General features: G+C 34.8%; 1 protein-coding gene across 5 annotated transcripts in view; it reads left to right on the top strand.

Moving 5' to 3' along the window:
- Window positions 1-15,978, top strand: part of CNTN6 (contactin 6) — a 295,782-nt gene that overhangs the window by 49,703 nt on the left and 230,101 nt on the right. For 4 of the 5 annotated variants that reach the window (XM_070576733.1, XM_070576736.1, XM_070576737.1 and 1 more), the window contains exon 2: window positions 2,856-2,991. In XM_070576733.1, the coding sequence (XP_070432834.1) occupies window positions 2,937-2,991 (55 nt within the window). In that variant the 5' untranslated portion in view covers window positions 2,856-2,936. Of the gene's footprint in view, window positions 1-1,236; window positions 1,339-2,855; window positions 2,992-15,978 lie in introns of all 5 variants that reach the window. The other variant, XM_070576734.1, reaches the window with a different exon arrangement.

Here is a 15,978-nt window from a genome sequence, read left to right as displayed (position 1 = left end):
CTGGCTTTGATTGTCCTTGGTTTGGCTTAGGTCTGTCTAAGCCATTGGTTTGCCCATCCTTTTACAAAACACTGTAGCCAGGGGAACAGAGTTCTCATTGACAAGACCCTGGTCACATCCCCAGCTTTGGAGCTACGAGGTGGAGGCAAACCCACTTGAATTATATGGAGCTAGGAAGTGGAGGTAATCCCACTCGAGTTATACAGGGAGATAGTTCCTTAAAAGAAAGTCACAGAGCTTTTATCACAGGTGTGAGGCAGAATTGCTGGGTTGGAAAAAATTATGAATGTCCATCACATAAGTTGACCATATAATTCATCTTGTAAACTAAGACTTTTGGGGAAAAGTGGTACTGTCACTACTTGTACCATGACATTTGGATAAATAGAAACTGTCCAGGGAAAATAGGGATGGATGATCATCCTACCATTACATGATTTTTAAGGGGGATGTAGACTCTGAGGGAGAATTCTATGCAAGTCAAATAGCATCCATATGGAGATAATGTACGATGCATAAGCAAAATTAATAGAGAGTACATCTTTGAGACTAGAGTGGAAGTATTAACTCAGCAATCTGGTTGGAAAAGGACAGTTAGAAATTCATTTTATATGAACTTGAATACCATGCCAAAGACTTTCGATGTTTATGCACTGGGGAGTGACCAAAGGTTTTAGAATACTGATGTAATTGGTTCAAATCACTATTTTAGGAAGATAATTTTGGTTGTAATATGCACATGAACAGAAAGGACAAGAGATTTGAAGCAGGAAGACTATTTAGAGTTCCAATTTTCTTTATCTTACATGTCAATAGTCTAGTCAAAACCATTATCATCCTTTTCTTGGACTACGAAAGTGACCTCAATTTATCTGTATAATTCCACTTTTTACTCCATTCCTCCCGTTCTCCACATCAGCTACAGAGATGTTCGTAAGATGTGAATTAAATTGATTCTGTCCTGCTTAAAATCTTCAATTATAATTTGAAAGAACAACATCTAAACTCTTAATATGGTCTATAGGCCTGGCAAAATTGAGCCTCTTTTTCATTCTACAGCCTTGTCTCATGCCACTGTCCTCCTGAATATCAAACTGGATCTTTCCTAGGTCTTTGAAAATGCAAATTCTGAAAATGCCTCAGAACCTTGTCCTACTCTCTCCCTTTTGCTTAGACAAGTCTCATTCCTCATTCTTACCTATCTTAATCCCTACAATCCTACACTCTCTACCCCAGGTACATTCATTCTTTGCCTGGCTAAGAGTTACTCATCTATCAAGGCTCAACACAAAAATGCTACTTGAACTCCACTTCATAGATCTCACTTTTTTCTTCAAGGTATTATCATATTTTCTTCAAGGCATATATCACCACTTATAACTATGTACCAATGTGTGTGTGTGTGTGTGTGTTTCTGTGTTTGATTTTGCTGGTTTGTTAAATGTCTGTTTCTCTCATAAGATGGCAAAACTTCAAGGGTAGCAATGAAGGGTTTTAGATTCACCACTAACACCTAAGTACCTAATGTCTTGCAGAGAATGGATATAAATAAGTAAATAAATAAATATTTGAGAAATATTATAAATGAATGAATGGATATAGAATATGATTTCATTTAAATGTAAGGAGTTAAAGGCTGAGAATCTGTGGTGTCAAGGGGAATGGTAAGACGATGTGAAATATGAGAGAATTTGTGAAAGGGTCTTATCATCTCAATATAGCATATTAACCTGAATATTGTTTATTTTCCCGTTGATTTTTATTCATTGGTTAAATTTGAAAGTGTTTAATTTAAAATTTATAAAAGCTTAAAGTTGAATATGGTCAACATTTTTGGTTTAAGTTAAAGATAAGTTAAAATAACTAGTAGCAGAAAGAAAGGAAAGATTTTTAAAACTTGAAGATACATCAGGGAATGATTATAATTTCATTATTTACTAGCTTTCCACTTAAAATCCACATACTTCCAAAAGGAGTTTGAAGTTGCAAGAAAATACATTTCCACTAAATCAAAAGCTCCCAAAGAGTGCTATCATTTGATATATAGTAATTTTATCAAATGTGACCTAGGTGAGTTTATTCTGAGTTTATTCCATACTTTTTTGAGATTATGAGTTTTATGAACCTCTTATTAGATTTCTTTTTCAGAGTAAAGGCCAAATAAACACTTTATCTTGATTTCATTTATCATTGAAAACCTTAAATGTCAAAATAAATTAGAGAAAATTATGATGTAACCCCATAGGAAAAGTATTTCTCCTATGTGAGAGATAACTCTTGCAGAAATTGATTTCTTGCAGAAATTTTGCAGCACAATATTAATTTTAGTTCTAGTAATGTTAGGGAAGATAATGTTCCCCAATGAACATATTCTCGACAATATTGATAAAAACACTTAGAAAACCCATGAAATGTATAAAATCAGTTTATATATGGAAAATAAAGCAATATTTTATCTTATTCCCTGATGGTATAAAATCAAAAATAAAAGCTGACAGAATTGCAGGAGTTGGTTTAATATTTTTTTAATCCTCTTTAACATTTGAAAAACAATCGAACTTAAAATTATACTAATGAAAGTTTTAATCCATGTGGAATACATTCAATCAAATTGCATTCCAACCCATTAACTACTACAGCAAATTACATAGTAAATGACATGTATATCTGAGCTGTGAACTGAAATTATGGAAACTTTACAAAATATACATATATGTAAAAGTATACCTTTAGGTTGCTTTATTTTGGATAATATATTTTAATATTAAATTGAATAAATATGCAACAATTCATATACATTTTAGAATATGCATGTTTGTATGTTTGTCATTTCATGACAATTTTGTTTCTTTCAGACTCTTGAGATACAGCCTGGAAGACAGACATTATTTTTCCTGCTGATTGTATGGGAGAAATTTTGACCTTAGAAGGTGGAAATGAGGTTGCTATGGAAACTGGTAATTCTGCTGCCACTCATAAATACTTGTGCAGGTAAGGTGTTTTATTGTTATGAGTTTTGATTGATAATTTATTGGCATTTTATTGTTTTCTACAGGTGAAGCAATTTCAAATGCACAATACTTACGTTATTTGAATCACAAGGTGATAAACAAAATTTTGGAGGTAATCTCTATGGCTAATACACATCGTTTAATCCTTACAAAAATATATCAAGTGCTATTTTTAAACAGTACCAAGATTATTTCAATTATACATTGTCAAATATAAAATTTTTACAGTAAAAGAATGTGGCTAAATCATTTTTGTCATTAATAAATAATAAAGAATAGTTCTTTTTTATTACTTTTATAGTGGAGTCTTTGAAAAATTAAAACTGAGGGGCTGGCCTGGTGGCATAGTGGTTAAGTTCCCACATTCAGCTTCGGCGGTCCAGGGTTGAGAGGCTCAGATCCCGGGGGCAGACCTAGCACAGATTGTCAAGCCTTGATGCGGCAGCATCCCATATAAAATAGAGGAAGATTCACACAGATGTTACCTTAGCGACAACCTTCCTCAAGCAGAAAGAGGAAGATTGGCAGCAGATGTTAGCTCAGGGCCAATCTTCCTCACAAAAAAGTAAAATTCAAAACAATAAAAATTTAAAATTAAAATTGAAATATATATTTGCCCTCAAATTTAGAATTTGGTATGGAAAAAAGCTATATTGATATAGAAGAAAAAATGATATAGAATATTACCTCCTAACTAGAATAACTTTAGAAATTTTTCTCTCCATTTTGATGATATTCTTTCATTCAACCTAAAATGTTAATGTCTGTATATCAATTAGCTTTTGCTGTGTAAAAGCCCATCCCAAATCTGAGTGGATTAAAATAACAAATAACCATGTATTTAGTTGACAAATCTGTGGGCTGTCAATTTGGAATGGGCTAAACTGAGCTGTTTTTCTGGTCTTGCCTGGGTGCACTTACATCTGTGGTCAGCTACTGGGTCCTCTGGGACCTGGCTAGTCTAGGACATGCTCAGCCAAGACAACCAGGCTGCCTCCACCTGGGCCCAAGTGTTCTCTCATCCTCTTTGAGTCTGGGCTCTTTCACATAGGGTCTGCTCAGGATTCCAAGAATAATCAGAAGCACGCAAGATTTCTTGATGTCAAGACTTGTAACTGATAGTATCATTTCTGCAGCATTCTTTTAACCATTGCATCACACAACCAGTCCAGATTCAAGGGGTATGCAAGTATACTCCATTTCTTGATAGAAGAGCTGCAAAGCTACACTGTAAAGGGACATAGAAATAGTAAAAGGAATAATAGTGGCTGTTTTTGTAAATAATCAGCCACAGTCTGTTAAGATCATAGAGTTCCGGTCTTAATTGTCAAGCTTACTTAAGTGAGTACTCACAGAGCATGGACATTGACTAGGTCAGCTGATTGTAGGGCAGTCCGTCTGTTATACCATGCTGGTTCCCCCCAACTGTGATGACAGGTACTATTGAAGTTACATATATTCATAACGAAGCAGTAATATATTGGGAGAAACACAAGAACAACCAAACCAGAACATAGCAATTGTGAGAGACATATATTTAATAGAAATTCCAAGAAATGGAAAGATATACTAATCCTAAAAGCTATGAGAATGCTAAAAGATGCAGAAACCAACCATTAGAATTAAAAAAGCATATAAATATAAGTATTTTAACTACTAGAGAATCCAGGGGCTAGAAGGGCTACAGTCACATTTATTTGAAGTTATTGCATTATTTTCAGTTGTGTCACTTGTAGCTCACTGTAACTAAGATTCGGAGCTAAATAATGTCTTTGTTTTTTGTAATAGATTAAAAAAAGACAGAGCAGAGTCATCAAGGTGCCCCTAAATTATACATATGTGAATAAGAATTCTATTTCTACCTTCAAGTTTCAGCTTTCTATCAAAAGTTAGCACTAATATTTTGCCCTTTAAATATGAATAATGAATCACTATGGTATCTCTAAAAGACCTTTTGTGTTAAATTAAAATAAATTATTATTCTCAGAACACACGACAGATCTGAGAAATCCTCCAGTTTTTCTATTAACTTTATTTCTCCAAATTGGATGTGATTCAACATGTCCTTTTGCTTTATTCTAAAGGGAAAAGTAATCATATGTCCTTGGTGTACAATTTCCTTGTGAAAGAACAGATTGGATTTTTTTTAAGCCATAGCCATTCGAATAAAATAATCTGAGCTAAACGTTGCCCCAGAGGTAAGGAGTGCTGATAATGACATACACAAGAGAGCATTGCTTTAAATCTGTTTGTTTTTTAGAGATTTCATGGTGTGTTTCCCTACTTGCAGATATTATCTTAGCTTAGAAAATTAGATCTTCTAATGATAAAGTGTTATTTCTTTGCATATGTATATCTTCTTTGTTTTCCCAAAACTTACTTTATACTCATTCTGAAAGGCCAGCAAATCTTTCACAATTATTTGCATTTTCCTTCCTATTTTTACTGTTATAATCTTTGCAAAATGTGGACATTTTAAATCTCTCCAGACTCTAAATTAAAACTTAAAATTTTGCCTCCAACTTCTACTCCTGGTTTTTTGTTTTTTTCAATTAACTTTACAACTTTTTCTAACACCTTTTCTATAGACATTGGACTTTGATCCTTTACTATGAATCATAATCCATACAGACATACATTATGATTCTGAAATATTTTTGAAATTATGAGTGTTTAAAAGCTCTATTGTTCTATTTCAATATTTTTTAAATATTACAAGAAAACCAAGGCCCATTTAATTAAGACATATAATTGCTAATTATATACTTTTTAATAATTTCATTAATGTGTGTGGTAGGAGAAATCATTGCCCTCAAGAATATCTAGGTCCTGATATCTGGAACCTCTGAATTTTACATTAAAAACCAAAATGGATTTTGGAGATGTGAGTAAGTCAAAGATCTTGAGATGAGTGGATATTATCCTGAAATATCGGGGTGGGAGATTACAATGCCTTTATAAGAGGGAGGCAGAAGGGCATTTGACACAGAGCAGAAGGAAATGGGAAGGTAGAGTGGGAAAAGATTTGCAGATCCTATGCTGCCGACCTTAAATATAGAGGAAGGGACCGTGAGCCAACAAATGAGAGGGATGAGGCTCTAGAAGCTAAAAGGCAAGGAAACAGACCGGTTCTCCCCTACACCTTTCGAGAGGATGTACCCCCGTGGATACCTTGGTTTCTACCTTGTGAAACCCATTTTGGACTTCTGACCTCAAGAAATGTGAGGAAAAACATGTGTGTTGTTTTAAGCCACCAAGTTGTGGGGATTTTCACAGATGCCGTAGGAAACGAAGGCAATATGTTTCTTCCTCACTAACCTTTAAGCTACAGAAGGGCAGGGATTGTATCTTCCTGGAATTTGGTAGGGAGTCAGTAAATATTTGTTGAGTGAGTGAACGAATAAATTAGATGCAATGCTGTTGGTCCTGTTTGGATTAACATTAAGTAGAAAAAATTTAGAGGAAATTTATTATTTCCTCTGAGGAATAATTGATCCAGTCTATCCCTATACCATTGTCTTTGTGTTATGACGTTATTGTCATAGGATTTTAGAGCAGAATTCTACTAAGATTTGAAAAGTTTCAATCTATGCCCTATTTAAATGTAATCTCCATGACAGCAGGGATTTCCATTTGCTTTATTCTCTACTGTTTCTCCATCACCTAGCAGATGGTCTGTAGATGTTTATCAAACAAATGAAATAAAGCAATTCCATTCAATTCAATGGGTATGTATTAGTACCTTAGATATGCCAGCCACTGAGCTAGATGTTGAACTTCAATGGCAAGAAAGCCAGTGTCCCCGCCTTCTTCAGTTTACAGCCTAAAAATGGAAACCAGCAAGTCAGTCAATAATTGCAATGGAGAAGGTACAAGTTGCTATTTGAGTAACAGTAGGAGAATATATCATAGAAAGTTCCTAAAAAGACATCTGCTATTTAAGTCAACCCTCAATCCATTTCTGCTTCCTCTGAGAAGAATATTTGATTTTTATGGAGAAGCCACTCTTTCTAACAAGTCTTTGTGGTGTAGGGGAGGAGGACATTTCCTCTCCCCAAACGGGGGTTCGTCTGGCCGGAGAACGAATTAAATTCACATGAGACAGAATAGCAAGAGAAAATTAAACAAAGCTTTATGAGGAACCATGGCCCGGGGCCTTTCTTCTCAAAGGAAGAAAGGGCACCAAAGAAGTGGGGTGCACATAGTGGTTATATACCCCCAAACGGGGTGTTTCACATGTGATTGAAATGTCCCTCTTACAACAGTCATGAGGCTGCTCTGTCAGCAGAGCGCTTGATGGAGGCAGATGGGTCTGCTGTCTCAGCGAACGCAGCAGGGTGGCAGGTGTGTTGCCTCGGGCGGGGGGGTGGTCACAGATGAGCACTGCAATCGGTTCCCAGCCTAAAGAAAGATGCTTAATCTTTAAGGAGATGCCAACGTTGGGAGGGGGAGGGAAGTCAGTTATAGGAGGTTACCAGAGAAGCACAATAAAATGCAGATTTTAAGTCCTTGCCTTTGGTATTGATTAAGAGTTTTTAGAGAGAAGGTCATCGCCTTTCTTCTTCCTGGTACAGAGAGGGAGGCACCTTTACAGATAGAGATTTACCTTACAAATGTAAATGTGTCCTAACGAAGGGCAAGTTCCATTCCTCCTTCCCTGTCCCAGTTTATCAAAAGCAATCAGCCTCAAATAATCCTGATGCCAAAAAGACATATCTTGGGGTGGCCATTTCCAGGTCCCCACAGTGGGTTGAGTGAGATTTGGAACAACCTCATGATCAGCCAGTTGGAATATTCCATCTCCCCTCATCGTACTGATTGGTTCAGGAGATGTTGTATCTGAGCAAATCCCTGGGCTTTTCCTAAAATAAAATGACAGAGAACCATTCCCTTTGTGCTATTCTAGTTAGTGTAACGATGTACCAAGGGCCCCTGTGAGAGGAGAGACTGCCTGAAAATAAAATTAACGCAGAAGCACGACAATCGAAGGGAAGAAAGGCACAGATTCTTAGCTGTAACTTTGAAACTTCATGTGCTATAAGCGATAAGGTGTCCTTTTCCCATTTTAGGCTAATTTTAGTTAAGATTCTGTCTTTTGTGATGAAAAGAAACACGTCTAATACAGGTTAGGAATTTGTTTTTGATGTAAATTACTGAAGATGCTGAAGTTAAGTTAGAAATAGAACTCCACTTGGGATAAATGCTTACTCACTGCTCAGAATGAGGAACAGAGCAAATAAAGGAATGAGAAAAAGACACAATTTTTCCTGGAAGGAAACAAAATGAGAAAAGCATTTCATGTAGTCTCAGAAGGTTGATTTTTAGCTCCCAAAGTTCTGAACCATCTACTCTCTTATGGTGAGAAAAAGCAAATATATTAATGCGATAATTTGGAGACCACATTGATAAATGAAGGAAACCTCACAACTCTGTCTAATTTTTTTCTTTTAGATAATGCACAAGAAGTTTTCATGAAGTTATATTTTATTCTTCAATAAATATTAAACAAAGTGGCTGGAACAAATCTGTAGTGAGTGCAAAGCAGAAATGAAAAAGCACGTAGGATCAGATTTCGTTGATTCTAGAATGTTACATGTGTGAGAAAGCCAAGGTTTACTGATGTTCTTAGCTGTTAAATTTTTCAATAGTGAAAAAACTTTTGGAATGTACCAGATGTTGTTATTTCTTTAAATCTTTCACTTTTCTATAATTTTCTGTATATTTGAGAAATTATAGGCAGATTTCAAAATTCAAGTTCAGATCTCTAAAAGTTTGACAACTTTTAAAAATAGTAAACACTTGATTAATAAAGCCAAAGTGATAATCAGCTAAATCATGTGCTGTATATGTTATGAGTTATCCAGGCTTAGAGAAAGCACAGTTTTAAACCCAGGGCCTAACAGAAGCTCTATAGTCCTTAAAAACAGTGTCAGTGAAGGTCAATGGCCAGTAGTACAGACTCAAATGTAACAAGAAATAGCAAACATCGCCAGTTACAAGGAATTTTATTTCTGTGACATCAGTATTCATATAATCTCAACAATTTCTGCCTAATATATTCTCTTTTAACTTCATTATTTTAACACAATGTTATCATTTAACTGGTAGTTTTTTTAAACAACCCGCTTGGTTCATAAATGTAAGTGGCTTATCTGTGTGCCATTTGTATTTGTTTCACTATAGGCTAAGAACTTCTGCACACATCTTATAAAATCATGGACTGAACACCTATTTGGTGAGGCCTGAAGCAGTACTGGTTATTCAGTATGAGACTCAGTTTTCTCAGAGCAAAACTGAATAATTCAAGATAGTGAACCTGGAGCTAGTCACATTTATTGGCAAAGCAGAATTAAAGGCTTCCTTTAGGCATTCTAACTATTATATTATGTCATCAGGGCCTAATGAGCTGGTTTCTCCACTGTGTTAATCACTCTTGAGGAATAAACTGAGACTAGAAATTAAAAGAAGTCTTTCCTTCCACTGTTTGCATGTGATGTCTACTGACAGAGCTTATGTTATTTTCAAAACTTCTCCCAAAGTAATTGACTCTTAAAACTTGAATGAAGTTGTTTTTAGGGCTGGTACCAAGAAAGAAAAAAAATCTGTTTGTAAGCATTTTTTATACAGCTTGCCATTTTACAAATGGAGTAGCCTAAAAATGAATCTGGGAGAAAATCTACTTCCCTCTAAATATGTACAATCATAGGACTATGATAAGGGGACATTGAAAGTGTTTATGATTGCTTGAATTTTACTGTACTTCAAACATAACTTTCTATTGAATTGGGAACCAGAGCAAATGAACTACCTGAGAAAGCTACAATAATAGAAATATGCACCGTGACCAAGATTTCTTCAAAGCAGACGATGTATCATACAGCAAATCCATGAAAATTGGCAGGTGTGATAAACCTGCTTTGCTCAAGGATCCCAGAAGCACATAATGGATATTCCTTTAGGTCAGAGTGTGACGAATATTGAGTACATCACAACCCACACTCTGCCTATGGTCTTATTCAGATTTATCGCTAGCGTAATAGTGCCTTTAGGAATGGAACACCGGGCTATATTTTTAAGTCAAGTGACGTCTTTGCAATTTCTAATAGAGATGGCCCAATTTAGAAATGCTGAAAAGACCATTTTTATGCAATGCTTACTGATAAAGGTGGTTATATGATTATCAAATTTTCCTCCAAAGTAATTGATTCTTAAACCCTAAATGAAATTGTGTCCTAGGACTGATAACAATGTAAAAAATTTTTTTCTGTTTTGTCAGCATTGAAAGGAAATTATTGGTATGCAGATGAGATATTCTATAGGGAATGTGGACTGTTAGTAGAAGGGAATGTGGGAAATATTCACTATGAAATCTTTGAAGGAGAGGGTCATGTTTTCTATCGAGGTGATAACACCAGATAATGTTTTTATTTTAAGAGTGCGCTAAACAGCTATGCCACAAATTGAAAGCAAATGAAGGAATTTTTCTTCTCCTACTTGAAAATTCCCTGAGATTTAAAATCAAACTCCTTACCACGGCTAGCAAGACACCAGACAATCTGACTTTTGTCAACTTCTTCCATGCTAAACTCTCTTTTATCTTCATGTATCGCTTAATGATAGGGATACATTCTAAGAAATGTGGCATTAAGTGATTTCATTGTTGTGTGAACATCATGGAGGTGTACCTACACAAACCTAGATGATATAACCTAGTATACATCTAGAATATATGGTACTAATGTCATGGGACCACCATCACATATGTGATCCATCATTGACCCAAATGTCGTTATGCACACTTAATTGTACTTATTACACTAGAGCCATAATTCTTTCTTACACTCCCAGAAATATCAAAATTATTTCCTGCTCACAGCCTCTGTACTTGCTGTTCAGTTGTTTGGAACACTCTTCTCCAAATCTTACTTTGGCTGGCTCTTTCCGTTACACCCATCTCAGAATAGTCCCCTCCGTAGAATGATCTTCCCTTAGAATCCTATGAAGGTAGCCAGCACATGGTCCTACCACTGGCCCTAGTCACTCTCATCAACCAATTTTTACTATTTTTACTGTCTTTAATGCACTTGTCACTATTTGGATTTAACTTATTTAATTATTTGTTTATTATTTGTCCATTTTCTGTCTACATCTAGCAGAATATAAGCTCTATGTAGGTAAAAATATTTCCAGTCATAATGTGGCTGCATCTCTCATGCATAATTCAATAACTGGCACATAGTAGGCACTATTTATTTTTAAATAGATGAATAAATCATTGACCTCCCAAAGTAAGCCCCCAAGACTACTTAGAGGTAACCCAATATTCCCAAACTCTTTTAGAATTTTATTGGATATCGTTAGAATCCACTTTTAGGCATAAGTGTATTAATCACAATATATCGTTTGGTCTCAGGCACTTTTTACTTTAAAAAAAAAATTATGTATACTGAACACACAGAGACCTAATATTTGAAGTTAACTAACACAGTTTACTTAGACACACTTGACCTAGGCAGGCATAATTATAGTGTTTGTATAGGGAGTAGCATATTCAACACACAGCCAATGCTATTTTAATATTAGTGGGTAGCAGATACCCATTGATATTGTGTCACAAACAATCCTAACGGTTTGGGCTCTATTTTATCTCAAGATGTATTTGTTTGTTCCCTTCCAATTCCAGGGTTATCAATTGAGTCAATCCCCCATTACCTCTCCCCGAGATTATTGTAGCAGTCTCCTAAGTTTTCTCCCTATCAAGTCATCCCCTATATCCTTTCCAAGACATTGCTTATTGACACAGACTCCAATGCAGACAAATCTTCATAAAACACAGCTGATTTTGTCATTACTCTGTGTCAAGACCTTCACAGATCTCATTTCCTATGAAGTTCAAACTCTCTAATCAAGCATTCAAACTCAATTTCCTTCAACAAATATTGAAAGTTCTCCAATTAATTCAATTCAACCTGTGTCATGAGCCATGTCTTCCCTTACTCTCCTTCATGTATCCTTCGTTTAAGTCAGACTGTACTACTAGTAAGATCTCTGCACGTTTTTTTCATTCCCGAATCTCTCTTCGTTTGAACATCTCCACTTGCATTGTCCTTCCTCAAATCCATTTCCTCTGAAGTCATGTCAAACCTTTCTCAGCCAAGTTCAAACGTGACCTCCACTCTGAATAATCGTCCAACCAATAAATAATTCCCCTTTGTCCTTAACGCTTATGGCTTGAAGAGGAATTTTTATCATTTCCACACACTTGGCTTAAAAAAAGGTCATTTTTCTCAAATACAAGCTCATTCTGAGAAATACATAGCATTTATTCTTGTTGAAAACAAGTTTATTAGCATAGAATTCTCAGTTCTAAAGGGAAAATGAAGACTAGACTTTAATATTTGATTTGTTATACCTTATACTTAATGCTTTGTAGTTTATGAAGTTTTATGTGCAGTGTTTCATGTGTGGTTGAGAGTGAGCAGAGGAAGTATTGTTACCTTACTTCTATAGCTGGAGAAACTAAACTTCAGAGGTACAAGACTTATAAAGGACCATAGGACTAGAAGATGGCAGAGTTTTTGATCAGAATCCTATATGCGGATGAAAACTTTGCTCAGTATTTATTCAAGACATCACTTCTTGACACAGAGTCAAATTTATGTAACAGTTGGCTTTCTAACATTGGCATTGATTGTATTCAGAGGCCAGCTTCTGCTGAGAGTGTAATATGATTTAAAGATGTACTCTCCAAAATTTTATGACAAGCAAATAAAAAAGTTGTAGTTATAAGCATACAAACCCAACATATCTGGGTTGATCATATATACATTACAAAACCCAAAAACCATAAATTAACAAAAGTATTATACAAAATAGATAGCTACAGAATTTCTAACATTTTCTTTCCTCATCATCATTAGTTTATCTTGTACACTCTCTAGGTGCAAACCACCTCACTTTGGAGACTACGCGTTTTAAAGATAAGAAAGGATGTGTCCTATTGGGGGAGTTGACAGGGAAACAGAAAACCATCTGCATTTATAGCAATTCTCAACTCACCAGACTAACAGGGGAATTCGAGGTAGAAACGCACATTTGAAAAATCATGATTAAAGCAAAAGTAGGTAAAATTGGGAAAAAAATAGATTTAATGAATCTCATTTTATTAAAATATTATGCAAACCTTAAGAACAAATTTGCAGTTCTTCGGACATCATTTAAAACTGTGGATATGCATTATCAGTTGCCGATTGCTGTGTAACTAACCACTCCCCCCAAAATTAGTGCTTTAAAACAACAATTAATCATTTTTTATGAATTTGCAGGTTGTCCGGATATTTCCTCTGCTGTTTTCACTTTATCTCTCTCATGTGGCTTCACTGAGTTGAAATAAGAGAAAACTAGAAGGCTGGAGAGGGAGAGAGAAGCCAAATTACCCAGGGCCTTCTAAGGCATGATAAAGAGCTGGATTTTGTTTAAAATATCTCCTAATTATATGGATTTTTTGCAGCTGTATTGTCATTTATTTCACTTCTTACTTTTTTTTAAAAGAAATACTTTAGTATATTTTAAACTAGTGTGAATTGACAGGCCAATTACCCTATATGGAAATAATCTAGTTCTCAAACTCAACTTTATGTTGGAATCACATGAGGACCTTTTGAAATAGTGTGCCAGAGTCCCACCTGCAGCAATTCAGATTTAATCATGTTCAGTTTGGTCACTGGGATTAAGTATAAATGTCAGTTCAATTAATCTTCATAGATTGAACCCACCCAATGTAACCAGCACTCAGATCAGGATGCAGACCACAGTAGCCATCCTAGAAGCCCCTCCAATCACAGCTGAGATACAAAAGGATAACCACTATCTGACTTCTAGTCACATAGATTAATTTTACATTTTGTATACAAATCATAGGTAATACAAAAATTATCTGTCATATATATCTACAATCATATATATTTAATTATAATACACATAATACTTTTAATGTATATAAAATAATATAGTATGTACTCTTTCCTGTATGATTTCTTTAATTCAGCATTAGAACTGTGAGATTCATCCAAGCTGCTGTGTAGAATCTTTGTTTATTCTCATTAGCGTATACGATGCCATTGTATAAATCTATCACAGTTTATCTTCACATTCTACTCTTGATGGGCACTGGCGTTTATATTTTTAATTTTTTATTTGCTTCTTTCCAGCTTTATTGAGGGATAATTGTTAAAAAACTTGTATATGTTTAAGGTGTAAAACATGATGATTTGATATACATTGTGAAATGACTACCATAACCAAGTAATTAAGACATCTGTCACCTCACATGGTCAAAGACTACAAACTTCTACTTATAAGATGACTAAGTTCTGGGGATCTCATGTACAGCATGATGACTATGATTAATAATACTGTATTGAGGGGCCGGACCAGTGGCATAGTGGTTGAGTTCGCATGCTCTGCTTCAGCAGCTGGGGTGCAAAGATTGGGATCCCATGTGCGGACCCAGCACTGCTCATCAAGCCACACTGTGGTGGAATCCCACATAAAATAGAGGAATATTGGCACAGATAACAGCTCAGTGACAGTCTTCCTCAAGCAAAAAGAGGAGGATTGGCAACAGATTTTAGCTCTGGGCCAATCTTCCTCAGAAAAATAATAATAATAATAATGATATTAATAATAATACTGTATTGTATTCTCAAAATCTGCTGAGAAAGTAGATCTTAAGTATTCTCACCACGCGGAAAAAAATGGGATTTTTTAACAGCTCTGAAGGTGATTCTAATGTGTAGTCTCTAAAGTTGAGTGATACTGTAATGTTGTGATAAGTGCACATGGAAAACCTAAATTAAATTGAGATTCCATTAGGCCCGTATGGGATCTCTTCTGTTATCCAAAAACTTCCATACTTCCTATTTTTATACATCTCCACTTGAAAATCACTGAAATATTTAGCCGGGAGTGTACTGAACTGACTTGTAGCAGCTCTTGAGAGTTGAGTGTTATTTTCAGGCATTTTGTAAGCAAGTTGTTAAACACAGCTATTATTCCAAATTAAATTATATAAACTCAAAACTAAAATAATTATATTAAAAAGGTGATAAATATTCAAAACTCATTACTTCCTAATTATTTTAGTACATTTTATTATTATTATGGTCTTGAGGTTGTTTATATGTATTGTACCTGTATGATGGAAATAGTGTATCATGGAGAACTATTGTGTATCTCTTCCCAGATGCTCACTCAGTGATATTATATTGTTAGCTTGAAATCAGCCATGGGAGTATTTATACCATAGAAATGGGCAAATGATACAGTTTAGGTCTTGATTTAGTGCTGATGCTCGAAGAGTTTTTAGTAATGAAATAATTTGTACAGGGTTGAGAAATACTTTAATATTATATCACATATCAGATTTAATGACAATAAATTTACCTAGAATAGAGTTAGTAGATTGGAATGCAAATCCAACTGTCAAGTTATTGATTTGTAATCAAAGACTACCTAGGGATATAAGCATTCAGTAACTTTAACTTTGAGACTAAATTGACTTTATAGAACGTATTATAAAGAGTATTGTATGTTTTATTATTTTTAAATTGTCTACTACACATCCATTGTATCAGTAAAATTGATAATAAACATATATGTGTATCTATACATACATATACATATATACATTTACAATCATATATGTATATAAGTTTTTTTTCAAAGAGATAGCTGTTAGACATCTGCTAGCTCTGTTTAGCTGTTTTTAAATTTTTTAGCCATTTTTGTTTTTTAGTGAAAGTATGCCATGTTTATAGATCTACTAGGGACCCAGATCATGATGACCTCAGGAATATATATATCAATATAGTAAATATCAACTCTCTCCCTCTGTGTGTGTGTATATATATATGTAATTGTTTTTCTCTCTTTTAACGTTAGATTTTGATTTTTTGTTTACCCTACA

This window comes from Equus przewalskii, chromosome 15, assembly GCF_037783145.1.
Source record: "Equus przewalskii isolate Varuska chromosome 15, EquPr2, whole genome shotgun sequence".
Classification (NCBI taxonomy): Eukaryota; Metazoa; Chordata; class Mammalia; order Perissodactyla; family Equidae; genus Equus; species Equus przewalskii.
The sequence above is the reverse complement of the archived record's forward strand: the minus strand, read 5'-3'. Positions and strand labels throughout refer to the sequence as shown.